This window comes from Corvus moneduloides, chromosome 25, assembly GCF_009650955.1.
Source record: "Corvus moneduloides isolate bCorMon1 chromosome 25, bCorMon1.pri, whole genome shotgun sequence".
NCBI classification, from domain to species: Eukaryota; Metazoa; Chordata; class Aves; order Passeriformes; family Corvidae; genus Corvus; species Corvus moneduloides.
The window spans coordinates 3,105,128-3,130,501 of record NC_045500.1 but is presented as its reverse complement, the minus strand read 5'-3'; the positions used below and the strand labels follow the sequence as shown (position 1 = coordinate 3,130,501).

Sequence of the window (25,374 nt, the reverse complement as noted above, 5' to 3'; positions counted from 1 at the left end):
CCATTGGCCGCGCCCCGCCCCCCGGGCCCGCTCGCCGCCTCCCATTGGCTGCCGGAGGGGCGCGCGCGCTCGCGGGGGCGGGGCGTGCGGGGGAGAGGCGCGGCCGTGAGGGAACGGCTGAGGGGGGGTCCGGGGAGACCTCCGGGAGAGAACCCGGACTGAGAGCATGGACCCGGACCCCCGGGAGAGAACCCCGGGAGAGAGCCCGTACTGAGAGCACGGACCCGGACCCCCGGGAGAGCCCGGACTGAGAGCACGGACACAGACCCCCCGATGGAGAGGCTCCCAGGAGAGAACACGGACTGAGACCACGGGCAGGGACCCCCAAGAGAGAACCCCAATAGAAAGACCCCGGGCAGAGAGGCCCCTGATAGAGACCCCCGGAAGGGAACTTGTACTGAGACCTCGGGCAGGGACCCCCGATAGAGATCCCGGGGAGAAACCCCAGAGAGAGACCTCTGGCCAGAAACTCCCCATAGAGACCCGTGAAGAGAGACCCCGGAGGGAGATTTCAGACAGAGACCCCGGCTGGAGACCCCTCCCTGCCAGCCTGAGACCCCTTCCCAGCCCCAGGGCATCTCCTGAAGGTAGAGGGTCTCTCCGGTGGGCAGGTGGCTGTTTCTCTTTGAGGCACAGGTGTTTATCCTTTAAACCGCCCTCTCTGCCCTGTGGGGGAAATTCAATGTGCAATAAACCGAGGCAGGGGACATTCAGGGCTTGCCAGCAACAGTAGAAACTGAGATAAATTAAGTGGAAGGTGTCCCTACCCACGGCAGGGGTTGCAATGAGATGGGTTTAAGGTCCCATTCCATGATTCTGCTGCTAATGCTCTGTGTCATCTTCCCCCCTGCCAAGTACTGGTGAGAAAAAAGAAGAGCTGGCTGATCTGAAGGGGTTAACAAACACATTACTTAAAAAACCCTCAAGCAGAACTATTTTGCAACACCTACTTCAAAAATTCCCTGTTACCTCTGTTTAAACACCTGAAATACCACAGACGGAAAATTATCACAACTGACAGCTCCAGTAACATTTCCATCATTGCTTTATTGATTCCAAACTCGAGAGGAAAAAATAGTTTATTTCACCAATATTTTTACTCACCTTACATTGTTCACAGCAATGATTTCACTGATTGGAGGCCACAGAGTTCAATATTTCTGTACATAACCTTAGTTTTTCATCTGCAGTTTTGTGTTGCAAAGGCTTCTTTGAGATTAGGCACCAAGATGTGGTGGGAATACAGAGAACAAGCAGTGGTTGGGACATCAGGAAAAGTTTTCTGGGAAAAGAGGGAGTGTTTCTAGCTAAAGAAGAGGCATCCTGGGATACAAGCACTCTGCAGGTGGTTAGAGCCTGTGGTCACCTGTCCCAGGGGTGCTGTCAGAACCCAGGTTTTTAAGCAGAGCAGTTAATTCCTTCAAAATTAAAGATTTCAGTGATCCCATGGGCTCAGGCCACATCTCTGCCCGAGGTTCCCGTTTCAGTCCTGACTCAGCAGACGTGAGCAGCAGCTCTAGTGTTTCTTTTTCCAAGGAGGACGTGTGGCAAGCAGGCCAGGAGCGGGATTTGGAGACAGAGGCTTGCATTCACAGCTGTGATTTAGGGCTGCACAATGCCAGCCTGGTGACAGCAGCTCTGCCAGGCACAGCATGCAGCTGTGCCATCCAGCTGTGCTCCCACAGGATAAGGCAGGAAGGCTGTTTCCACTGGGGTATCCCCCTCTCCACTCCCAGGGAGAGAGTTGGTGAGCAGGGGAGGGAAACAGGCCGAGCTGTAACAGATGAAGGAATTTTAAGGCTCCTGGCTTCAGCCCTGTAGCAGATTCCTGGCCACAATCATCCTCATGACCTCGTTGGTACCTGCAGCAGGAAGGGAGTGCAAAGGAAACACAGCTAACACACGGTCCAATACCTTCCCCCTCAAAATGCCAAGAGAATTCTTCCGTGATCTGCAGTTTATGGCACAGAGAAGCTCCTCCCACCAGCTGAGGTGGCACTCAGGAGGTGTTGGGCCAAAGCACAACTGCCTAGTGCCAGCACATTGCTTGGGAAAGCTGGTGCTGCTTTTTATTTGGGCATTGGGAGGATGCAGGACCAGGCATCAAGCAGAACTGGGTTTATAGCAACATCTGAGCTCTCTGCTTTACATTTAACACATATACAACACATACACAAGCTGCAAACCCACTCAGTATCGGAAAGAGCACATTCCCTTATCAGGTACCCTGGTTGTAGCTGAGGGGATTTCAAAGCAGGGAAAACAAAACGTTTAGGAGGCCAAACTGAGGTTATAAAAGGCCAGATACTGTTAGAGGCAAGATGTCAAAGAGTGCAAGCAGACCAAAATCACGGGGGGGCAATTGTTAGGGAGAATCACCACGTGACCCGGAGTAATGGAATGAAACTGGACAGAGGCACTGCTAACATGACAACTAAATATCTTCCTCTGCTGTAAGACTCTTAAAATAGCCAGTAACTGCTCCCACACACCCAGAGCTCCCAGCCAGGGGACTCACACACGGGACACCTCATGCTCACAGCAGAGCAGGGCTCTGAAAGCCAAGAATCAGAGTCATGTGGGAAGGTGGGGGCCTCCAGGGGAGTTTCTCTCCCAACCCCACTGCTGACTTCACTTGTAATCAGGGTGTCTTTTACCTTCCAGGATCTGGTGGACTCTGATGTCTCGCACAAACTGCTGCACCGCATAATCCTTCAAGTAGCCGTAGCCCCCGTGCATCTGCAGAGCCTGGTTGCAGATCTAAGAGGATAACACTGCTGTGAGGTGACTTGTGAAGGACACGTCAGTGCCAGTAGCTTGGCAAGGATCCAGGAACCTGGGCTCACTTTTTTACCCTGGTCACCTGATCTCATCTCTTAAAAGCGTGGTGTGACTCTCACAGTCCCCATCAGTGCTGTTCTCGGTGGTACCATGTTACCTGTTTCATATGAAGGGTGTGTTTACGTGAACAGCAATGCACAGAAATACCCAGGAATGGGTACAGAGATACCCAGGGATGGGTATTTCTAGGGAATAAGGCGATTTTTGCTGCATTTCTATGGTTTGTGGATGCAAACCCAAACCACCTGATTGCCACCTGGCCAGCAGGGCGCTGGTTTCCACGGAAACATGGCTCCATGCGTCCTAGCCCTCAGTTCAGGATAGAAAACATAAGAGCAGCAAAAACGCAGAGTGCTGAGCACATAAGACAGCTTCTAAATGACACTGGGCTAGGAAGCGTCAAGTGTTCTTTTTCTTCTTTCTTGCTTTCTCTGTACAGGGATATTTTGATAAGGTAACAAAATAAGATATTTTTCAAAGTGATAAGATCATTTTCAAAGTGATAAGTTAATTTTTCAGCGGTCTAGGAAAGACCACTTGCTACCTAGGAACGATCACCCTGCAATATGCAAGTTACCCTTGGAAAAGAAAAATGCTCTGCTCCCTGTCCTGTCTCCCTTTTGGCTCCCTAGGAAGTGGTGTAGAAAGCACCATGGAAAGATTAATCCTGCAGCCTCCACATGTCTTCTAAACATCCTGTCCTCAAATCAGGCTTGTGGCTCTGGGCTTGGCTTTGGGTCGCTACAAACTTCTCCCTGACACCCTGGGCATTAAGGGAGGGTCTCCAAGCTTCCAATTAGGATCCCAAGTGGTGTTTGAGTGACCTACCCCGAAGCACTCGTCGGTGGCAAAGAGCTTGGCCATGGAGCAGAGCACGGCTGCGTCCTCCCGGCCGTCCTGCAGCGCCCGTGCCGCGTTGCGCACCATGAGCCGCGCTGCCACCAGCCGTGTGGCCATCTCTGCCAGCCTGAACTGCAGGTACTGCCAGAGCCAGAGCAAAGGTTGGGTCAGCACCCTCACAGGGCTCCGAGCCACAGCCCCAGCACCTTCAGGCAGGGCTCAGGCCCGACACGCTTCCTTACAGAGGAAGAGCGTGTTCCCGACTTCTCCAGGGAAGGCCCTGTGAAGTGAGCGATGGCCCTTCCAGGATGAGGAAGAGCTGAGCTCTGGAGGGCAGAGCTGCTGCAGGGGTTACCTGGTTGTTGGCGAGGGGTTCCCCAAATTGTTTGCGGACAGTGAGGTGCTCCTGAGCCAGGAGAACTGAGGCGTGAGCAGCTCCTAACGAACAAGAAGCTGGTGGGAGAAGCCAAGGACACAGAGTGCATGTGAAGTTAATTCAGACAGGCAACAAGAAGATCCTGCTCTCCTCCCTTGGCTCTCTTTGCCTTTCTCACCGATGTTTATCCTGCCTCCATTGAGCCCCTGCATGGCGATGCTGAATCCCTGCCCTTCAGCTCCCAGCCGGTTTCCCACAGGAACAATGCAGTCCTCAAAGATCACAGCCCGAGTTGGCTGGGAATTCCAGCCTACCTGGGAAGAAACAGAGCTCCTTCCAGACTGCCTGAGGAGCAGCACAACTCCAGCTCAAACACAGAACCACCAGCCTGCACTCAACCCCTCGGTCTCACTGCCAAGCTGCCACAAAACACCCGTGGTCTGCGTGGTTTGGCCTCAGTGTCGAAGCTGGAATGGGAGTTTTTGAGAAGAGGTACAAATCCAGTGATCCTTGATGTTCCTGAGACTAAAACCCTTTGCTTACCACAGGGATGGGTATTGGGCAAATTTCACCAAAGCTGGACTTGGCTTGGTAAAACCCTGTCAGGCTGGGACTCCAGTCCCATCCGTGAAGAGATACCTAATGCTTTGCACAGACAAACTCACTGGGACAAGAGGACACAGCCCCAGGCTGTGCAGAGGAGGCTCAGGTTGGACATCAGGAAGAATTTCTCCATGGAAAGGGTTGTCAGGCACTGGAAGGAGCTGCCCATGGAGGCTTGGAGTCACCTGGAGGTGTCCAAGGAACACCTGGATGTGGCACTCCAGCTGACAAGGTAGGGATCGGTCACAGCTTGGACTTGATCTTGGCGGTCCTTCCAACCTTAATGATTCTGTGGTTCTGTGATCTCTGTCCTGCACTTCCCTCAAGCACACAGGAAGCACAAACCAAATCTCTTACCTTCTTCTCCTTCTTGCCAAAGCTGAGCCCTGGCATTCCCTTCTCCAGCACGAGGCAGGAGATGCCTTTGGGGCCTGGGCCCCCTGTGCGACACATGACCACGTACACATCGGTGTCACCTCCCCCGCTGATGAAGGCCTGCAGGAGGGCACAACAAGAAAAGTGGGGCTTTAGGGTGGTTTCATAAACTAACCCTGAGCCCACAGCAGCAGCTGGCAGGGTACAGAGATGGAGGGGCAAAGACCCCACAGCTGGGGGCATTTAGGGACCCAGCTGGTGAAAGCTCTGCAGAGCACGTCCTGCCTTGGGAGAATGCACAGAGATGAGGAGACAGCAGGGAATGGGAAGGACAGTGAGACCCAGGCCCTGGTGTGCAGGCAGGCTTTAGCAGGAGCGAAGAGGTACCTTGGAGCCATTCAGGATGTAGGTGTCCCCTTTCCTCTGAGCTGAGGTCAGCAGGGAAGCTGCATCACTGCCACTCCCTGTTTGAGAGGTAAGGAAGCAGCCAGTAAAGCAGAAGGTCCAGAGCCTACAAATTCTCCCTGGGATCATACCCTGACACCTGGGTTTGTACCACGAGCATGTCAGCAATCATCATCTACCCCTCCCTAACTTCCCCAAATGAACACGGAAAGAAACTTTTCACCTCCAACCCTGTGCAACGTTTGTGTCCAGTTAAAGAGAAAGGAGAAGATGTCCTGGGTGAGGACGCTCACCTGGCTCAGTCAGGCAGTAAGAGGCCAATTTTTCCATGCTACAGAGCGATGGGCAGAACCTGCGCCGCTGCTCCTCGTTGCCAAAGGTGTCGATCATCCAAACACACATGCTGGGGTGGGAGAGAAGGAGCAGCATTCAGGATGTGAACAAAGGTTGTACAAGAACATCTCTGGCTGAACAGAGGAAAGCTCCACAGAGTTCAGCCACAAGCCCTGAGACCTGAAAATGTATTGTTCCACCTTCCATGCACCCTGACACGCTGCCTTGTGGAACAGCAGGCTCCTGTTTAAGAGCCTCGGTCTCCCCTCTGTGCTCAGCCCTGCTCCCTCTCCAGAAAACTGCACCTGAAGAAGGAGGCAGCATCATTCCAGCTCTCTGTGCCAAGTGACCTGTCACTGGCCATGTCTGTACAAGCAGGACAGCCCCGGGATCAGGTGGTGCCTCTGGCTCTGTTGCAGCACAGCCGAGGCACAAAGGCTTTTTCCAGGCAGGTTACTATCTACAGACAGCTTAAGTGGCAGAGCAGGGAACAAAATCCAGAACTTAATTCCATCTCGCATGCCACAAAGCTAAAACTACTTCTTGGTGGCATCTCAGTCCTTGTGGCCTATTTATTTACTGCCATCCAGGGATTCTCACAGGGAGGTGTGTACTCGAGGTCACAATTTAAATATTTAAATAATAAGCAGCAGTGAGGGAGCTGCCTCCAGCTGGATTTAGAGCCCACAGAACAGCCAGGCTGACACCATCCACCCCTTCCCAGACACACTCACTTGTGGATGCTCATGTAAGCAGTGGTGCTGGCACATCCTGTTGACAGAGCTTCAAAGATTATGGAGGTGTCAAGTCGTGACAATCCAGAGCCACCAACATCTGGTTTCACATAGATCCCACCAAATCCTAGCTGGGCTGCCTTCCGCATCGTTTCCACAGGGAATATTTCCTATTGGGGCAGGCAGAGATATCCCAATGAATATTTAGGGTCACTTCAATCTCTTTTGGTACCCCTGGGCTACCGGCTCAAGTCCCACGCTCCTGCACAGTTTAAGTCAACTGGGTGAGTCAAAGAAGAGGTGGTACCTACACAGACACACTCCATCTTCAGGAGTGAATCCAAGATTCAGGTGATTGAATAACCTGGCTAGGAAAGCTTCAAGGTATTTCTGATCATTTACCCCACCCCCCCCCAGCTACAGCAGCAGCTTCAATGACAATCCCCAGAGCTATTGCAGGATCCCCTCAGTGAGACCTATGGATCATAACATCCCAAGGGAGGAAAAAGGGAGCAGTCTAACCCTTCTGAGGCTGTCCTACCTTCTCATCCCACTCGGCCATGTAAGGAGCCATCTCCTTTGCAGCAAAGTCAAGGGCAACTTTTTGGAATTCCTTCTGATCCTCAGTGAGTCCAGTGGATGCTAGGAAAGGAGGAAGACACAAAGACACATCTGCTGTGGGAAAGCAGCACAACCACTTCATCTATAGCCCAAACAATTTCAAGGCACCCCTTAACTCACACAAACAGTTCAGGGTCTCTGCTGCAGACACCATTTCTCTGCTCCTTGGGAATATCATGAACTGTGCTGAGAGCAGGGGGCTTTGGGAGGGGCTTTCTTGGGACAAAACAAATCCAAGATGCCAGGTGTCTCTGTTAGCTCCAAGCTAACTGCATGGGAAAGCTGGGACAGGGGAGCACAGTCCATGGCAGCTGTCACTCCATCGCACTAAGTCTGTGCTGCAGAAATATGAGGGAACAGTCCTGGGGTGCTTCAAAGAAAGGAGACTTGGAAGCAAAGAATAAAGCAGCTCTTTGGAAACAGCATCTAAAGCTTTAGTTAGGTTCTGCATTTGAAACCTGTGCTTCATTGACACACAGATCCAACACTGTTTTGTTAGTTCCTCTCCTGAAATTCATAGGGGTGCTGCTGCTTCAATTCTGAATGTTGTTACATTTAGGCATCAAAGTAATTCATCTGCAGAGTGTTCTGGAACCAGAATGGTTTGGGTTGGAAGGGACCCTAAAGACCATCTTGTTCCAACCCCCTGACACCTTCTGTGAGACCAAGCCCTGTCCAGCCTGGCCTTGAACACCGCCAGGGATGGGGCATCCACAACCTCTGGGCAACCTCTTTTAGTTTAAATCCATTCCCCCTTGCCCTATCAGTCTGCCCATTTAAAAAGTCACTTTCCTTCTTTTTTATAATCCCTCTTCTTTGTGAGATATTCCTTGATTCACTGTCAAATCTGAAAAACGGTGAAAGTCTAACAAAAGCAAGGAGGACCGGGGAGAGGGAAGGACCTTCTTGTGCGCTCTTTCCCACTGCTGAGCACGCTCTAGCAAAGGTAAGGGAGGGACAGGGAGACGGTTCTGTCCCACAGCCGGGCACCCGCTGCGGTGTGTCCGCGCCCGCGGCGCCCTGAACGGGAGCGGCGACACAGGAGCGGCGACACGGGAGCACGGACACGGGAGCAGGGACACGGGAGCAGGGACACGGGGAGCAGGGACACGGGGAGCAGGGACACGGGGAGCGGCGACACGGGGAGCGGCGACACGGGAGCACGGACACGGGAGCGGCGACACGGGAGCACGGACACGGGCAGCAGGGACACGGGCAGCAGGGACACGGGCAGCAGGGACACGGACAGCAGGGACACGGGAGCACGGACACGGGAGCAGGGACACGGGGAGCGGGGACACGGGAGCGGCGACACGGGAGCGGCGACACGGGAGCGGCGACACGGGAGCAGCGACACGGGAGCGGGGACACGGGGAGCACGGACACGGGGAGCACGGACACGGGAGCACGGACACGGGAGCAGGGACACGGGGAGCACGGACACGGGCAGCAGGGACACGGGCAGCAGGGACACGGGGAGCGGGGACACGGGGAGCACGGACACGGGAGCACGGACACGGGAGCAGGGACACGGGGAGCACGGACACGGGCAGCAGGGACACGGGGAGCACGGACACGGGGAGCACGGACACGGGGAGCAGCGACGCGGGAGCAGCGACACGGGAGCAGCGACACGGGAGCACGGACACGGGAGCTGGGACACGGGGAGCACGGACACGGAGAGCACGGACACGGGGAGCAGGGACACGGGGAGCAGGGACACGGGGAGCAGGGACACGGGAGCAGGGACACGGGCAGCGGGGACACGGGCAGCGGGGACACGGGCAGCGGGGACACGGGCAGCTGGAAACATCCCTCCGGGCGGGGACAGGAGCTCCGGGGTCCCCGACCCGCCGTCCATGTCCCCCAGCCCGCCTTCCCCGGGCCGCGGGGGGTTCCCCGCTCGGGGCCGGGCAGCTCCTTACGGTCGAGGCAGGACGCGATCCCTCGGCGCCCCAGCAGCAGCCGCGCCGCTGCCCGCGGGGCCGCTCGCCACGCCATGGCCATGGCCGCGCGGGGCCGCTCCGCCTTCCGCTGCCCGGCTTCCGGTTGGCGGCGGGGCATGCTGGGAGCTGTAGTCCTGCCACGGGCACAGCCCGCCCGGGAAGGAGCGAGGGAGGGGAGCCGGCCCTTGCGTAGCGGGGCAGCGCTTCGCAGCGCCGCTTCCTCCTCCTGCCCGCCCGGCACCGCGAACAGGACAGGCGGCAGCGGCCCGAGCTGGTGAGCGGGAGCTCGGAGGGCTGGGAAGGAGGGAGGAAGGCGAAAGCTTGGCATAGAAGGTGGAAAAGTTGATGCCACCCGGCCTGGCCGGAGGCGGCCGGCTCGGAGCCGTGTAAGTGCTGGTGACAGAGGGGGCAGGGGCTGGGTTCCCGCGGAACCACAGCGTCGGTGGGGCTGGAAGGGGCCTCTGGGGCTCAGCCGGTCCAGCCCCGTGCCGAGGTGCGGTCCCCCGAGCGAGAGCGCCGGGTGGGTTTGGAACTCCGGAGAGGGACCGCTCCCGGAGGGATTGCGGTGGGCACGGCCAGCAGCAGGCTGAGCCAGGGGCTGTGTGGAGAGGGACCGCTCCCGGAGGGAATGCGGTGGGCACGGCCAGCAGCAGGCTGAGCCAGGGGCTGTGTGGAGAGGGACCGCTCCCGGAGGGAATGCGGTGGGCACGGCCAGCAGCAGGCTGAGCCAGGGGCCCGCGGCGAGGCTGGGCTGAGCTCCGGAGACAAGCACGGCTCCCTTTCCCGAAGGCAGTGCCCCTCTGGCACGGCAGCGGAGCCGTGCTCGGCCCACGCACCGTCGGGACCGTTCTGCGGCGGCCGCCCCGCCGTGCAGCAGGAATCCAGCCCCCGGTGTCCATCAGGGCTCCAGGGTGCGGCCCCCAAGCCCTGCCAGCGTGCACACTGATAGAGGAAGTGGCTGAGCTCAAGGAAAGATTTACTGGCTCTGCGCTCGCCCTACAGCGCTTGCAAGCTCTCTGCCTCCGCTATCTCTACTTTTTTCAGCTGCCCGAACGAGCGGTAATTCTTCCTCCTCCTCCTCCTCTCGTTCATCAGGTGCTTCTCAGTGAAGAGAAGATAATTCAGAGAGACCAGCGATGCCTTGGCCGAGCAGAAAGAGGGACAAAGAAGCAGTCGCAGGTCTGTGCTGACATCCTGACTGGTTTAGCATCTCTCGTTTGAGGTTCCAGGCTATAGTGAAACCACAGACAGCCGTATTAACCGTCTGTCTTTCTCAGCAAATGTCCCAGAGACAGCATTTCCTGTGCCAAATGGGCTGAGCACCCAAGCGTGACTGAGACAAGTCTGCTAGGTGTGTGATACGGACAGTGATGTATTCTCAGCACAAGGGGGTTAGGAAATGTAATTCAGGCCCATTTATGCAGAGCTTTCAGGTCCTGCACAGCAGAGTTGGTCAGTCAGAGTACACCCAGTGTGGTGCCACGAAGCTGATGTGGTACCAGCTACAAAAAAAAGCAGCAAGAACATTGCACTGAAGGCACCATGATGTGGTGTTTAAAGTATAAGATGAAAGAATTGCACAGTTGGCTCGTCTGTGCCACTCATCTGCTTGATCCACTCTAGCAAGTAACTGTCTTCTTACCCTTTAATCACTTCTTAATAACTGGGGTTTTTTTTTTTTGTCTGTGTCGTGAAGAAACAAAGGATGTGGATCCCTTCTGAACAAGTAGCTCAGTAGAGGTTAAGCTAAGATTTCCAGCTGCTGCAGGAATTGAAATAGCGTGGTTTGCTGCTGAATGTTCCTCTTACCAGATTCACCTAAATCTGCTTTGTTGCCTGCAGGTGATTTCTCAGCAATTAATTAAAAAAATTCAACTATACTTCATGTGGGCAGACATGGTCTGTCCCGAGGTTTTTTATTACTAGCTGGGACTATTAAACTACATTTGTGCACACACACAAAAATATCCTTATTTCAGATGCAAATTAGAAACATTCAGAATCATTGATGCGTAATGCTGCTACCTGAGCACCTGGGGTGCCCCAAACTCCTGCTGCAGTCAAATCTGTGAAACCAGCTTGGACAACTAAAAGTATTTTTTGAGACAAAATATGTTTCATCTCAATGTCTTTTAAGATAAAGAAGAGTCTGATGCTAAAATTGCCAAAACCGAGGAGAAGGCTTCGGATAAGCAGGAAGAAGAGAAGTCTGCAAAACCTCCAGCTGGAAAATCCACATCAGGATGGAAGAACTGGAAGAAAAAAGCATCTGAGTCCGGTGGGGAGGAAAGCAAGATCACGTATTGTCACTGGCTGCTGAAATCAGAACCAGAGAGCAGGCTGGAGAAGGGGGTGGATGTGAAGGTAAGCACTGACACCCCCCTCACTGAGCAAAGGACACCAGCAGGGTCACTCCTGCCCAGCTTTAGTGCCCAGATGCTGAGGCACTAAAGCATCAGACAACTCAGATTGGTTTTTCTTCCCAAAACCCATTTGTCCTCCTGTAAACAGAAAAACAAAATGTTCTTGCCCAAGGTGACAACCTTGGGTTTTCATACGCAAACGAGACATAACACAAGAGGAAATCAGGTCCTCAGGATGCTTGGCTGTTGATCACAGGAGCAGCATCTATTTCAGACTCTGCCTTTACACTGCTGCTTTGTAAAGGTTTCTCTGTAGGCCCCGTGGGAGATAAAAATTGTGTCAAGTTTGTGCTATAATTGAAGGAGCTGCTAGCAACAAATGCTTAGGCTCAATGCAGACAATGACACTGTAGAGATCAGAAACCTCCTGAATTAATCTTTATTTTCATTTCATTTGGTAGTTCAGCATTGATGACTTGAAAGCTCAGCCTAATCAGACAACCTGCTGGGATGGAGTAAGGAACTACCAGGTAGGAAGCACATGGGGTCACTGAAATAGCAGTAGGAAAAAGGTGGCTCTGCCCACAGCTTTTCCTTTGCCTGAAGCATTTCCTTTCAGGACTCTCTGCCTGTTCATACAGGTGCTTTTTGGCAGGAATCTGAAGTCAACTGCTGCTTAGTGGCCTCTAGGTCAGAGGTGGATTCAGGTTGGGAAATATTCTGTCGAATCATCCAGTTTTTCTTTTGCTTAGACCAACCTTTGATACCTTACAGCAAGTCTGCACTTACCCAAATACTCTGTCAGTGTACAGCTTTCTGTTCCAAAGGAATTCCACGTGTGCTTCCCCTGCTATGTATGATCCCTGTACTCCACAGGATTCCCTGTCCCCCAATACATGATCTGCTCTGCTCTGCTCTCAGTTGTTTGCTGACAACTCTCCTGGGCAAGGGTGGCTGAGCTGTTGAATCCCCACACACTTTCTGACCAACAGGATCTTGTTCTTTAGCCTTGTTTTTACCCAATTTCATTCCAACACAAAAACATCTCTATGACAACTGTAGGAAACATCACCCAAGTAGTTCTGAAGCACATCTGCCTCTCCTCTTGTTAGTTCCTGTTCTTGGCTGCTTATAATTACGCCCTGAGAACTTGATGGAAAGAGCTGAAAGCCTCTGTTTACTCCTGACAGGCAAGGAATTTCCTGAGATCCATGAAACTTGGGCAGCAGGCTTTCTTCTACCACAGTAACTGCAAAGAGCCTGGCATTGTGGCCATCGTCAAGGTGAGTGCCTGTGTTTTGGGGAGAGGGGAGAAGTGATAATGAATGGGTTATCAAGCAGCTCATTCCTTGTGTGTCAGAACCGAAGAGTGCAGGAGTTGTCCAGCGAGAGCAGGGAATGAGCTCAGGACACCTCAGCTCAACACCACAGGGCTGACTCAGTCGTGTGTCCCCAGAGAGATGGAACCAAACTGTGCTGTTTTCCTGCTGACATTTCGGTGCACTCCCGGCCAAGCCAAGTGTTGTTCCACACTGATTCCAGTCTGACTCACTAAATTCTAGTCAGCAGAGCCCACAAGGCAGCAGAATAAACCCAGGGCACAGCGCAGCTTTTTCTTTAAGAGGAGAACTCAGCACGGAGATTATCATCAGCCACCCCGTTTTCCTCTGTGTGTTCTTCCACACTGATCTCCAGCTTCGGTGACTGTTCTGCACTGCTCTGACCCAAGAAAGGCAAAGGAAGCTGCTAGAATGGAGTTCAGGGAAAGCAAGGCTGATTTTTGCATCAGGATTATTCCTTGTCACACTTCATACCCTTTGCTGACAGGTGTTTTGAACTGATGGAAACTTTCTTCTCCCCTTGTGCTTCAGATCGTAAAGGAGGCGTACCCTGATCACACGCAGTTTGATAAGAAGCATCTTTATTATGACTCCACCAGCAAAAAAGAGAACCCCAAATGGTCCATGGTAATGTACTGTGTTAAATGCAGCTGTTCAAGCTCTGTGTGCAAGCCAAGAGAAGGGAGAAGGCTCTTTGCATCATATTGAAAATCTTAAGCTTCTGTCCTGGCCTAGCTGCCTTCTTCTCTCTCAAGAGAAAATCCAATCCTGACTGTTTTCTCTGCTTTTTCCCCTGCCCTTTCCAGAAGGCTACCAAAATGTATCTCCCTTCCTTTTCAAATATCGGCTGCAGAGCTGGCCTCCCTTCCTTTTCAAATATCGGCTGCAGAGCTGGCCTCCATGCATGGCAGAACCCTGAGTTAGGAAAATGAGCTAAGAACCACTGTCCGTGCCCAACGAACAAAGCTGTAGTTTTGAGGCACATCAAATTGTAGGGAGGGAGTGTTCATGGGCTGGCTACACCCCACATCTTAATTCTGTATTGTCTGTGACATGAATGCACCTTGCTGGTGCACAGTGCTGATTCCTGCCAACAAATCACCTGCCAGAAGTACTGGGAAGTTCTTTTAGCCTTGAGCAAGGCACAGCTTCCAGGCTGTTAGTGCACATCAGTCGCTTGCTTCAGTTTTAAATCTTTATCCCTCAAAGATCTTACGGCCTATCTGGAGGCTGTGTCCTTGTGTAACCTGCTCCTGTGCTGCCCCTCCCCTCCCAGGTGGATGTGCAGTTTGTGAGGATGACCAAGCGCTTCATCCCCCTCTCTGAGATCAAGGTTCACCACCTGGAACACAAAGCCAAGGGGGGGCCCCTCAAGAACATGATGCTCTTTGCCAAGCAGCGCCTGTCCGTCCAACCCCTGACACAAGGTGAGACCCTCCCAGGACTCTTGATTCCCTCTGTCACACAGCCCTCAGTAGTCAGAGAAGCTGGAAGTTTCACTTATGGCTTTTTGTTCCTTACCACAGAGGAATTTGATTTTGTCTTGAGCCTGGAAGAGTAAAAGCCACATGAAAGCAGCACAGCTCCGCTGATGCCTGCTCCTCCACCAGCACAACTTTCAAATTTACCTGCTCAGCCGTAGCACCATGAACCACGATCTGCAGCCACACATCCCTTCCCCTGACAGTGTTATTTTTGCTTATTTTTTTCAATAAACAAAGCATTTTGAAATCAACTGCAGCTACTTGGGTTTTAATAGTGGGAAATCTGCAGTTTAGCTCTTGAAGGAAGAAACAGGTACATCCTCTTTGTTTAGTTTGGAGTCTAGTGCAGCTCCATGTACTGCAGAGGGACATTTTTCTGCAGGAAGGAATCCCTAAGTTGTCTAGAATGAGAAAATTTAGAATCATAAAATAGCCTGGGTTGGAAGGGACCTTAAAATCATCTTGTTCCAACCCCTGCCATGGGCAGGGACACCTTCCACTATCCCAGGTTGCTCCAAGGTCTGTCCAACCTGGCCTTGGACACTTCCAGGGATGGGGCAGCCACAGCTGTGCCAGGACCTCACCACTCTCAGGGAAGAATTTCTCCCCACTCTCCCATCTAAACTATTCTCTGTCAGTTTGAAGCTGTTCCCCCTTGTCCTGTCACTGCATGGCCTTGTAAACAAGTCTCTCTGGAGATGGATACACAAAGCTGATCGCAGTGAACTTCCTGCAGGTACAAAAGTTCCTGCCTTATTTCAGTTCTGTCATCAGGGAAATGAAAGAAAATAAAGCCAGCCTGCTCGTTTTTAAGCTGCATGGGTCCTCCACCAGCACAGCTGCCAAGCAGTGACACAGCTTAAAGAAAGACCAAGGATTTATAAAGATAACAAAGGACAAACTCCTCCAGCACGTTTGGAGAGCTGCACACTATGGCACCTTTTAAAGAAAAATCTCTTCATACCACAGAAAAAAAGCCCCAACCCAATATAAAACACCAGACAAACCCGTGCACAGCATTTGACAGCCAGGGCTGGCTCTTTTTAATTGGAGAGACAAAAAACCCGAACTTTTAAAATACAGCCATTGAAAAGACGACGAATTAAGAAACATGTAAACACAGCAGAGGCTTAATTACAAGTTGCACTGCTTGGTTTGGTACTTGCCCACTCCTCTCTGCCTGGGAGAGAGGGAATGACCCAAGTACAGCACAGAACCACCAGCTCAGGGGGACAGGACTGCTCGAGCAGCATCTGCCCCTTAACATGCTAACAAAACACTGTTCTAGAGTACCTTGTCCTGGAGTGACCCCAGCTTCTCTCTAAGGATGCTCAGCACATCCGCTCCACCCCAGACAAACAGAGGGCCCAGTGGTGGACAGGCTGAATGGTCCATTAGATTCAGTAAAAATGGGGATTATTTCTAAGTTCTGGTTCCACACGTAAGGACAGAGGGGAGAGGGGACAAAGAAGGAAAAAAAAAAACCCAACTCCATGTCCAGGCTCATGCACCTTTTCCAAGGGAACCCTCCAGGAATGATGATGTTAAACAGCCATCTCCTTACAGCCAGGCAATGATCTCATATCCAGTCAGGCAGGAAAAAAACCCACTCCTGGAATGCAGAGATATCTCCATCCAGGGGGTTTCTTTACCACCACATGGCCTACAATCCAGGGGAATAAAGGGAACAAAGGAATTCAGCAAGGAGGGAGCTGAAGGAAAGCTTAGGAAGATTGTGAGGGTGCTGCTGTGCTCAGCTCAGCCATGGAAAGATAGTCTGCTATCCCCAAGGGCTCCCAGAGGAGCTTCACTTGTCCCTAAGGGATTGTGCCTGGCTGCAGGACAGGCAGTTCCCCCCAGGGAGGGAGGGAGAAGTGTCCAAAGTGCCATCCGGGGTCCTTTGCCATGGCAGACCTGCAGCAGGTCCCCACCCCTGGCCCTGGCACAACAAGGTGATTGTTGTCTGCAGTGAGCTTTTGCTCCAGCCTTGGGAAGACACAGCCCCAGCCCACGGCCCAGACTCGCCGTGGGGGCAAAGCGAGCCACGTCCTTGTGTTGCACAGCAGAAACATGGGGTGACACAAGCGGTCAGCAGAGATGAGAGCATTAGTCCTCTACAGAGTGAGACTGGCCAGCTCTACTAAAAACCACAACCTTACACGTGGTGAGGAAAAGATAACTTACTTTGGCAAGCAGAAAACACACATTTATCACTGAAATACAGTAGCTGTCATTACATATAAAGCTTCCCTTCCCACCCCGGCCCCACTCCCTCCACCAGCACCGTTCCACTGAACAAAGCAGAAACTTCCATTTCCCAGCTGCAAGACACCTGCTCTACATTCAGCTGTAGGACAGAGGAACTTGATTCCAGAGCCAAAAGGAAGCTGGACAAAGTAGCGAGCCACAAACTCAGGGAAATCCAGACAAATCCCACTTGACAGAGCTCCCATCCCAGCACGCGGTGCAGGCTTGTCTCCCCCTCGGGTAGGAGGTCTCAGCACCTGCTTGTTGAAGGGCAGCTAAACAGGATGGACATTCTCCAAACTCAGTCCACCAAGTCTACAAAGCCACATCTGATTTTTAATGGAGGAGTGACTTCCTTCTGGTAGTGTTCTCATGAGTCTACTTAGCTGAAGGCTAAAAGCAGCTTATTTTAAAAAAGAAAACCCACATTCAGGTTCTCAGCTCATTGCAAGCTCTCAGACCTCGCTGGTGACTTCAGCTCAGGCCTCAGGAATGTGTCTCTGGAATCAGAGCTCTGCCACGCTTCCATCCAGCAGCCCACACAGGCCTGTTTGAGCCTCCCACAACAACTGCATCCACCTTCTGCCCCCGCTGATCCTGGTCCCGCACGCGCGAGGCAGCAAACCAGACAGCACACACGCGGCCCTGCCCTGCTGTCCGTCCCTACACAAAGCCTGCTCTGTCCCAAGGACACAGACACGGGCAGGGCAGCGTGTGCAGTGTAAACACACCCCAGGAGAGCCCCCAAGAGCTCCAAAACTGCTCTCTACGCCTCTCCAGGCTGCTCTGTAGCAGCACCTGGGAGCTGCACGAGTGCAGCAGCCGGAGTGTGGATCTCAGGGGCACTCAGGCAGCTGCCAGGACAAGACTAGGAAGGCACTGCTCTTGGCCAGGAGCCTTCCTGCCCCCACTTCTTGCCCACCCAGCAGCACTGGGACCATCACAGCTCTGCCCACCCTGTGCCACCTCCTCCTGTATCCACACATCTCACTCCCTCCTACCAGCCACAGCTCCTGCTGGGACACAGCACGGCCCTGCCCGTGCCCCATGCTGAGTCCTGCTGGGTGGCAGTCCCAGGGCTGAGTCACCTGCATCATCCAACTGCTTGTGGCAAGGAATCCAACGCCAGCACGAAGAGGAAGAAGAAGAAGCAGCGAGGGAATGACACCACACAACTTCCAGCAGGCCACACCACAGTCTCTGATCCCTCCTCTAGCACGCAGCTAATCACCAGGCCGTTTTCCCCAGGGAAGATTTCGGAAAGGCAAGAAAAACATCCATCCTACACAGCCCCAAAGCAACCTCCACACGGCTGGGGAGAAGCAGCAGCAGATGGGGCCTTCGCTTGCTCTGTCCTTCCCCGCCGCCGGGCCGAGGCTCTCGGGGCACAGAGGAGATCAGGCAGCTCCGCAGCCTCCGGACATTGCCTCAAAGCAGCCGACCCCAGCCTCCAGAGGAATGTATGGATCGGGAAGCGCCCCGGCACCTCCGACGCCGCGCCGCCAGCGCTCCAGCTCGCCGAGCCCTCCCGCCCCGTCCCACCCCGCCAGTCCTTTGAAGAAAGGAATTTAGTCAAAAACGGGTATTTATTTCTGTGAAGTCTCTGAGCGTCTCCTCCTCGGTGCCGCTGTCCTGGGGGCTCCCGGTGGCCCCCCGGCCTCACTGCCGGCCGTTGTTCTCCGCGGGCTGCCCGGGGGGCTTGGCCTCGCCGTGCGAGGACGTCCCCTCGAAGCGCTGGGACGCGATGGCAGCTTGGTGGGACATGCTCTTCCTCACGATGTCCCCTTTCCTCCACAGCACCACCTCCTGCAGGGACACAGCCAAGGCTTGTCAGGGCTCGTGAGACCTTCTGCTGAGACCTTCTGCTGCCCCACCCAGCCCCGCAGGATGAGCCAGGCTCAGTGTTCCACCCACAGCCAGGACACACCTGGAAGTGCAGCATGCCTGGAATTTGGGTAGAGATCTCCTCCCTGGGGTCTGGGCATGCAGAGGGCATCCAGGGTAGCTCTGTCCTAGTGTCACTGATAAGGTGAAGCACAGAAGCTCCACCACTGAGCAGAAAAGAAATCCTAGGCAGGCACTTTCCAAACTCCTCCCCACCACCACACACATCTGACCTGCATGGACATTCTTCTAGACCATCTTCCCACATGGTGGATCCTGAATTCCCAGTAGGGCCTTGTCACAGTATCCCAGCCAACAATCCACAGGTCCAAGGAGAACAGGAGCTCTGTTTCTCACCTGCTGTTTGAAGTAGCGCCTCTCCTCCTCATCAATCAGCACCAGGTTGAGGTAATAACGCACAGAGAACTTCTTGTTGATGTCCCTCATGGTTGGAGTCAGCTCATAACCAGCCAGAAAGAGCCTGATGGGAATGGACTCCCCTGGAAAGGGCACAGAGCTGTCAGCACAGACAGGATGGATATAAACCAGGAGAGCAGCAGCAAAACACAAACTCACACGGCCACAAACTTTGTCACCGTTTCCACAAGTGGACTAACATGAGCTAGAAGACCTCAACTCCCTTCAGAAACCAGCATGCACGGTCCACAGCCAGATCCTGCCCTTGCTGACAGCTATTCCAGCTCCACTCTAACAGCACAGGACTCTTTTGGGACCTGCATCGAGACAGCACTGCAGAAAAAAATGAGTAAGGTGACATTTTCTCTGGCAGGTGACTCTGCTGGGCAAAGGAACAGTGGCACAGGAGATTGGCACAGAGCAAGAACACCATCCCTCTGCTCTGAGCTGCAGCAATGCCAGCTGTGAATGTATAGCTGGTTCTGCCACCGCTTCATCAAAACAATGAAGTCATTGCAACTCATTCTGCCTCAGTTCCCTCTCATCACACCGGAGAAGGAAGGGGATCAGAATCCCCCGCTCTAAGCCCAGTGGAAGAGGATGCTACTACTGAGCACACAGAAGATACTGCAAGACTTGTATTCCCACCCCAAAAGCCTTCAGAAGAGGAATTCTGCGGGTTCCTGTGCCCTCTCACCTCTCACAGGTGCCCCATCCATGATCTCGTACTTCGCTATGGTGTCGTTCTCGTGGTACACGTTGGGCCCCGTGCCCGTCGTCTCCCTCTTGATGATGTCTATCTCCATGTGCTTGATCTTGATCCGCACCAGCAGGAAGTAGATCTTCCCCACAATCACATCTTTTAAGTGGTACCTGGCACGAGAGGGGAGAAAACACCAGGATCAAACCCTGGGCAGTAGAGCAGGGCTCGGGCTGACGTGCAGGAACTTGCTGGGCAGGCACTTTGCTCTCATGCACAGCAGATGGCAAATCAACCACCCCCACCAGCAAACAGCCCTTCATTTCCATCCTCTGCTCTTTTGGAAACCCATGAGAACATTCAGCATGAGCAGATAAATTAAAAACGTAACTTCAGGCTGAGTATCTGCAAGAAACCCCTGCGACAGCAAAGGCTCCAAACTCAGTATTTTAGGTCAATTAAAACCAAGCCAAATCACAGAATCGTTTAGGTTGGAAAAGACCTCTGAGATCATCGAGTCCAACCCTCGACCAATCACCACCTGCAGGGAGACTTGTCAGCACCTGGTGGGAAAGAAGCACTCAGTGTAGTTCAAAAGAGCTCTTCCCAGCTTCTGGGTTGGGATTTAATTCCCACTTCAGGTGCATTGTCTGGTAAGGAGCAAACACTGTATTTTGGAGACACCTGGAAGTACTGATCTGGCCAAAGATACAGGGAGTGAGAAGTTACTGCAAGAAATTCATGCTGTGCTCCAGGCTCAGTGAGCCACAGCCATTGCTTCCCACTTCTTGATCCAGAGATATGGGGAGAGGAACTGTGGTGGTGCATCCTCCCCCCACCATCCTCCTTCTTTCCAGGCTGCAGTGTGATCTGAGAAAATGCTTGTTAGGCCTCATCCTCAAAAACACCACCTGGGCTCAGCTCTTTCTGAGCTTAGCAAAAACCACTGTCTGTTCCCAGGAACTCCTAACAAGCTTCTGTTTTTCTCGTGACCAGCCTTGGAAAACATTCCTCTGGCCTGAACGGCACAGCATTCCTATTCTCATGCTTTCAGAGAAAGGAGCCACCCAAACCGTGGCCAGGATGAAACCTTGTTATGACTGAAGGGTCTCTTGAGACCCTATAAACAGCACTCCAAGATGGGCCCGCTGAGCTCTCCTGGAGCACAGTGGGCTGTGACCAGCAGGGTCCCTCTGAGGGGGACGCCTCTCTGAGCCAGCAAACCCTCAGGTTTGCTGTAGCTGGAGGATCGTTGAGACACGGCCCGATACCCTCACGCCTCGAGGCAGATTGTTAAGGTTAAGATATAAATTAAGGTGTAAGTTAAGTGAAAGTACTGTTAAGTTTAAGTGTTGTTAAGCTTTAGGCCGCATTCCTTTTCATCCTTGTTTGCGCTGTCTTCACACACAGACACACAGACCCACACACCCCCCTAGGTAGTTTCAATTCATTTCTGTTTTAATTGCCTGGATTTTGTTTGGTTTTGTTGTTGCTTGCTTTCCCTGTTGTGCCTTAGCTGCCCTTTGTAAGTAGAGTGAATCTTGCCAACGAATCCGTTGTGCTTTGCAGTCTAGTATTAAATCTGACTTTTGCTCATACCCTTGCTGGTGATTTTTTTGAGCGATCTCAAGCACACTCGTTCAGACAGGAACCCACGGATCAGGGAGGATCTGAGCTGTCTCCCAGCCTCTCTGGAGCACGTGGACATGGAATTCCTTTGAGGAAACCTGGAGCAGATGGGTCCCCACAGCCCCCAGCTGCTCCTGAGACACTCACTTGGACTTGTTGTACTCGAACTCGATGTGCAGGCAGTCCTCGATGCCCACTTCCATCTTGATGGAGGAGTTGAGCTCGGGGTAGGTGCTCAGGGTGTGCACAACGATGTCCATCTCCTTGACCACATCGTTCAGCCTGCGGCTCACGGTGGCACGGAGGAAATATCTGTGGGGACAGTCCCCCCCCATCAGGGTCACACGGGGAGCAGCAGGGACAAGGGGCTGGGTGGCTTGGACTGGACTATCCAAGCAGCCTTACTACACAGATCCATGTAAAGAGCTGAAATGCATTTGACTGCAAATCTGAATAAAACATGTGATCAACTCAACAGACCCACCGAGAAAGTTCCTTTTTCCCAGTGAAGCTTGGAACCTTCTCTGTGGCAAGGTGAGGTGCTCAGTTCAGCTCATGCACAGCTGAGAGAAGGGCCACTGTTTCAAGAACAGAGAATGGGGAATGTCCAAAGGGACAAAATCAGCAGGAAACCAAAGAACTGCCTCAAGGAAGCAGAACAGCAGGGAAGCTCCTCTTCCCATGTCATTTGCTGTTCCATTGCTCTCTTTTAGTCCAGGTCTGAACAAAATAAGCCCACAGCAAAAGGGCCCTCAGCTCTTTACATGTGTCTGCCCCTGGAGCAGCCAACATCCCACACTGGAAAAGACAGAAGGGAATTTTCAAATGGAAAAGCAGGCTCCTCTCAGCTTCCAAGCATTTGTGAGCCCGAGTTACCTAAGCCCCGTTTTGGGGATCTGAGGAACAGCCTGCACATGTTAAAACCATTGCCCTTTTACAAGATTACATCAGGCTGCACAGCCACACCTCCCAGTGCAGATCTCAGACTTCTCCAACCCCCACTTTGAAACCAGTGAAAGGATTTTTAGGCAACTGAGTGCCTCAATGTGAAATATCATTTCTAACACATGAACAAGGCACAAGCGAAGCATCTGTTTGCATACAGAGCACAATTAAAGTTGACAAGACTGATTACAGCAAAAATATCCGCACTGGAGACTAAACCAAACAGTTTATTTTGATTTTTTTTTTGAATTATCAAATAAATTAGCAAGTATTTGATTGATTCAAAAGGGGCTGATTTCTCTTGTCACTCAAAAGGAGAAGAACAAGTTCCATAAAGAGCCTGATGCACGCTTGTAAAATAAAGACCTCAAAGGCAGCCTTTTACAACTCAGCCCTCAAAATTAACTTGGAGTTCTGTTATTCCTGCAGTGTGTTATCACCACAGTGAGTATCAGCACTTACACAGAACAGAACTGGGGTCAGCCAGGGCAGGGACTCACCGTAGCTTCACGTTCTGCCCCGTGTAGGACTCATAAGGTTTCTCCACGTGTGTGAATTCGAAGTCGAACGTCTGCGATTGAGTGAATTCCCCGGGCCGGGCCAGGTCCTTCACCAGGGACACGAACTCGTGGTGGTTCCCTCGGTCATAGTAGAGTTCTAGGAAAATGGAAATCCAGGTTAAGCTTAATGCCACGTGACACAGGGAGATTTTCATCAGCTCTCTTGTCCAGGTCACTCCTTCCTTCAGTACCATTCACAGAACCTACCAGGGGAGCCCGTGGCTCCACGGAACTGCACTTGTTCCCTGCTCTCCATCAGAGCCAGGTGCAGGCCACAACGTTCCTCCCTGAAACAGGAAGGAAAAGGTGCACACAGCCTTACTTACTACAATAAATCAAGAATTTGCCTTGGGGAGACACGAGTCACCTCTTATCGATATTAAATACGGTCAAACTCTTTGCAGCTCATGCAAACCCTTCCAATAATTTTCTGCACTGTATTCCAGGCCAAAGGCATTGCCACTGTGAGGAAAAACCACCACTGCTTCTCTGGAACAGACAGTGACAGAGCAAAACCGAAGGGATAGGATGCTTCCAACTGCTCCTGCGTATCCTTGGACAGCAAAGAGCTGGAGTGGCCTTGAGTTGCAGAAGGGAATAAATGACGCTGTTGATCTTGCTGCACAACCACCCTGTATGGCAGCTGAATCCACTGCTCCTCCAGCCCCTGGATAACACATTAATGGCCACGTGAGCACGGTGAGGGAAGAGCTTTCACCTCTGGAAGCACTGCTCAAACCAGCTCAAGTGACCAGCATGGCCACATTGCCTCACTTTTCCCCATAACCCTCCCACAACAGCAGGAAACTACAAGTTTCCTCATTTAATGAAAGCAATCCTCCACGCCTCCACGGAGTTTTCTGCCTCAAGTCAAAGCAACAAAACCCTTAACACACTGCAATTTGCATGAACAGCTTGGGATTACACAAAACCATCAATGAAACCTGCCCTTCCCAGCCCTGCATGTGAGCCTGTGCCTACAGGACACCCACGCAGTCCTTCTGCAAGGCAAAGCCTTTCTGCTTACATGAGGAAACAAAAACCTAAGTCATCAGACAACCACACACACACAGGCTCAGTGTCAGCACTGAACTGTGCAGAGGAGGCTTCTGAGAGGAATTAGAGGTGTTCAGGAACTGCAGTTCTGCCCTCCTTGATATGCACGATGAGAGCTCAGCTTTTAAGTGATGCCTGTTTCTCACAGCCCTCTGCTCACCTTATCTCTCTAATGGAAATTCTGGCACTAGAACTCCTTTCACTTACGCACAACAGCAAATGTCACCAAGCCCTTTAGGCTGGGCAGGCAGGTGACATAAATAACCCAGCCTCTCTGTGCACTGAATGCTTGTGTCCACCGAGAGGAAAGTGCTGGCTGATGTCACAGGGAGAAGCCACGTGCCAAGAGAAAAAGAGGAATCAGCCCATTCCATCGTGACCCACAATGCAGAAGGCACAAATCAAACTTAAAGCAAGGGAGGCAAATGTCAGTGCACTGAGTTCTCTGCTACCTCAGAAGGTCATGTTTGGCACCCTGCAGCCTTAAGCAGAGTGATGTTTCCCACACTCCAGCCTGTCAAACAGGTATAAGCTGTAATTTCAGGTTTTCAGAGCTATAAGGTTTCCAGATTGAGAAAATAACCTGCCAACATTTTGGTGGCTTGCTCAGGCCACAGCCACCACGGATGAAACCATCTGGAATGGGTTCTGTGCTCACCTGAGAGCAGGCAGGACCCAGCACTCACAGCCTGGCCTCTGGTACCTGCTCTGGAACAGCATCGTCCCTGTGGCACATCCCTCCTTCACACCCCAGTCCCCCTACCTGTTAAATTCTCTCACCTCATGCTGATCTCATGGCAGTGAGAAGTCAGAAGAGAAGGCAGGAGATGGAAAGCATTGGGAAGTGCACTTAGTGGTACAAACTTCAGTGATTTATCAAAGAGGCCTGAGGGGAATAAGAACTAATGTGCAGCCACAGCAGCTCTAACACACCCTGCTTGGGCAATAACGTGCATACAAAGCAGTTATTCCATACAGGCTCGAAAATCCTCCAGAACAGGGCATGAGGAGCAGGCAAGGCAGCACAGCAGAGACAGTGGAGCAGGAAACAACGTTCATGCTTAATTTCCACTGGCAACCATATCAATAGGAACTCACAACCTGGCTCCTCATAACCTGGCCTCACCCACACTCCATCATTTACAGCCTCCCTTCCTTTCCAAGAACCAGAGTCGGGCGCAAGCAAAGCCAATAAAACTCTCAAGCAGCAGCACGGGTTGGGTGGGAAACCGGAGCCACGAGAGGCATCAGGAAGGAGGGACACCCGTGCCCACAGGCCGCCCGGCTCACCGATCTGCCCGATGAATTCCACCTTGATGCCCTGGTGCTCCAGCCGCTTGTTGGGGTTCTTGAGCGTGAGAACCACCCGCCCCGACACGGTCTCGCCGTCGTAGAAGAGAAAGTATTTCTCCTTCTTGCCTTCCTCCGTTTTATGCTCCACCCGCCGCCGGCTCTCGGCGTCGCTCAGCACCAGCTCAAGCTCCGCGCTCTGCCCGAACCCGAAGAAGCTCATGGCTTCGGGCTGCGGCGCGGGCCGGCGCGGGCGGATGGCGGCCGGGGCGGGGCTGCGCGGGGCGAGCGGGGCCGGCGGGGACGCCGGGGGAGGGCCCGGCGGGGCGGCGGCGGCGGCGGCGGCGGCGCGGGGGGGGCCGCAATGCGACAGCCGTGCCGGGGC

At 52.9% G+C, this 25,374-nt stretch overlaps 3 protein-coding genes across 7 annotated transcripts; 1 reads left to right on the top strand and 2 right to left on the bottom strand.

The window, feature by feature from the left end:
- Positions 1-1,027: 1,027 nt before the first annotated feature.
- ACAD8 (acyl-CoA dehydrogenase family member 8) lies at positions 1,028-9,161 on the bottom strand. Of its 2 annotated transcripts, XM_032133912.1 has the most exons (11): positions 9,054-9,161; positions 7,049-7,149; positions 6,508-6,677; positions 5,734-5,843; positions 5,423-5,499; positions 5,018-5,155; positions 4,236-4,371; positions 4,037-4,134; positions 3,670-3,822; positions 2,658-2,760; positions 1,028-1,862 (listed from the first exon to the last, which is right to left on the bottom strand). In XM_032133912.1, the coding sequence occupies exons 1-11, from the start codon at positions 9,133-9,135 to the stop codon at positions 1,810-1,812; spliced, it is 1,221 nt and encodes a 406-aa protein (XP_031989803.1). In that variant the 5' UTR covers positions 9,136-9,161; the 3' UTR covers positions 1,028-1,809. The 2 variants fall into 2 exon arrangements, with proteins under 2 accessions (XP_031989803.1, XP_031989804.1); XM_032133913.1 differs by lacking the exon at positions 3,670-3,822.
- A 40-nt stretch (positions 9,162-9,201) lies between these two features.
- On the top strand, positions 9,202-14,512 carry THYN1 (thymocyte nuclear protein 1). Its single transcript, XM_032133937.1, has 8 exons — positions 9,202-9,348; positions 10,170-10,253; positions 11,212-11,438; positions 11,899-11,967; positions 12,628-12,720; positions 13,309-13,404; positions 14,054-14,204; positions 14,304-14,512. The coding sequence occupies exons 2-8, from the start codon at positions 10,211-10,213 to the stop codon at positions 14,336-14,338; spliced, it is 714 nt and encodes a 237-aa protein (XP_031989828.1). The 5' UTR covers positions 9,202-9,348; positions 10,170-10,210; the 3' UTR covers positions 14,339-14,512.
- Positions 14,513-15,271: 759 nt separating this feature from the next.
- VPS26B (VPS26, retromer complex component B) lies at positions 15,272-25,276 on the bottom strand. Of its 4 annotated transcripts, XM_032133935.1 has the most exons (7): positions 24,990-25,069; positions 22,851-22,930; positions 22,584-22,740; positions 21,286-21,450; positions 19,507-19,682; positions 18,750-18,892; positions 15,272-18,314 (listed from the first exon to the last, which is right to left on the bottom strand). In XM_032133935.1, the coding sequence occupies exons 2-7, from the start codon at positions 22,897-22,899 to the stop codon at positions 18,168-18,170; spliced, it is 837 nt and encodes a 278-aa protein (XP_031989826.1). In that variant the 5' UTR covers positions 22,900-22,930; positions 24,990-25,069; the 3' UTR covers positions 15,272-18,167. The 4 variants fall into 4 exon arrangements, with proteins under 4 accessions (XP_031989826.1, XP_031989823.1, XP_031989824.1 ...); XM_032133932.1 differs by lacking the exon at positions 22,851-22,930 and having other exon boundaries at positions 24,990-25,276; XM_032133933.1 differs by lacking the exons at positions 15,272-18,314; positions 22,851-22,930 and adding an exon at positions 18,969-19,142 and having other exon boundaries at positions 18,801-18,892; positions 24,990-25,276.
- Between the last annotated feature and the right edge of the window lie 98 nt (positions 25,277-25,374).

What these genes read in the sequence shown, in the direction of transcription:
- ACAD8 (XM_032133912.1), bottom strand. Translation starts at nt 9,135, where the DNA reads ATGGCCATGGCGTGGCGAGCGGCCCCGCGGGCAGCGGCGCGGCTGCTG. An exon ending in GCTTACATGAGCATCCACAA is followed by an intron (nt 5,844 to 6,507) that starts GTGAGTGTGTCT and finishes CTCCCACCCCAG; the next exon opens with CATGTGTGTTTGGATGATCG. An exon ending in TTGGCAAGAAGGAGAAGAAG is followed by an intron (nt 4,372 to 5,017) that starts GTAAGAGATTTG and finishes GTTTCTTCCCAG; the next exon opens with GTAGGCTGGAATTCCCAGCC.
- THYN1 (XM_032133937.1), top strand. Translation starts at nt 10,211, where the DNA reads ATGCCTTGGCCGAGCAGAAAGAGGGACAAAGAAGCAGTCGCAG. An exon ending in AGAACCCCAAATGGTCCATG is followed by an intron (nt 13,405 to 14,053) that starts GTAATGTACTGT and finishes CTCCCCTCCCAG; the next exon opens with GTGGATGTGCAGTTTGTGAG. An exon ending in CGTCCAACCCCTGACACAAG is followed by an intron (nt 14,205 to 14,303) that starts GTGAGACCCTCC and finishes TCCTTACCACAG; the next exon opens with AGGAATTTGATTTTGTCTTG.
- VPS26B (XM_032133932.1), bottom strand. Translation starts at nt 25,212, where the DNA reads ATGAGCTTCTTCGGGTTCGGGCAGAGCGCGGAGCTTGAGCTGGTGCTG. An exon ending in GGGCAGAACGTGAAGCTACG is followed by an intron (nt 21,451 to 22,583) that starts GTGAGTCCCTGC and finishes CTGTCCCCACAG; the next exon opens with ATATTTCCTCCGTGCCACCG. An exon ending in GGATGGGGCACCTGTGAGAG is followed by an intron (nt 18,893 to 19,506) that starts GTGAGAGGGCAC and finishes TGCCCTTTCCAG; the next exon opens with GGGAGTCCATTCCCATCAGG.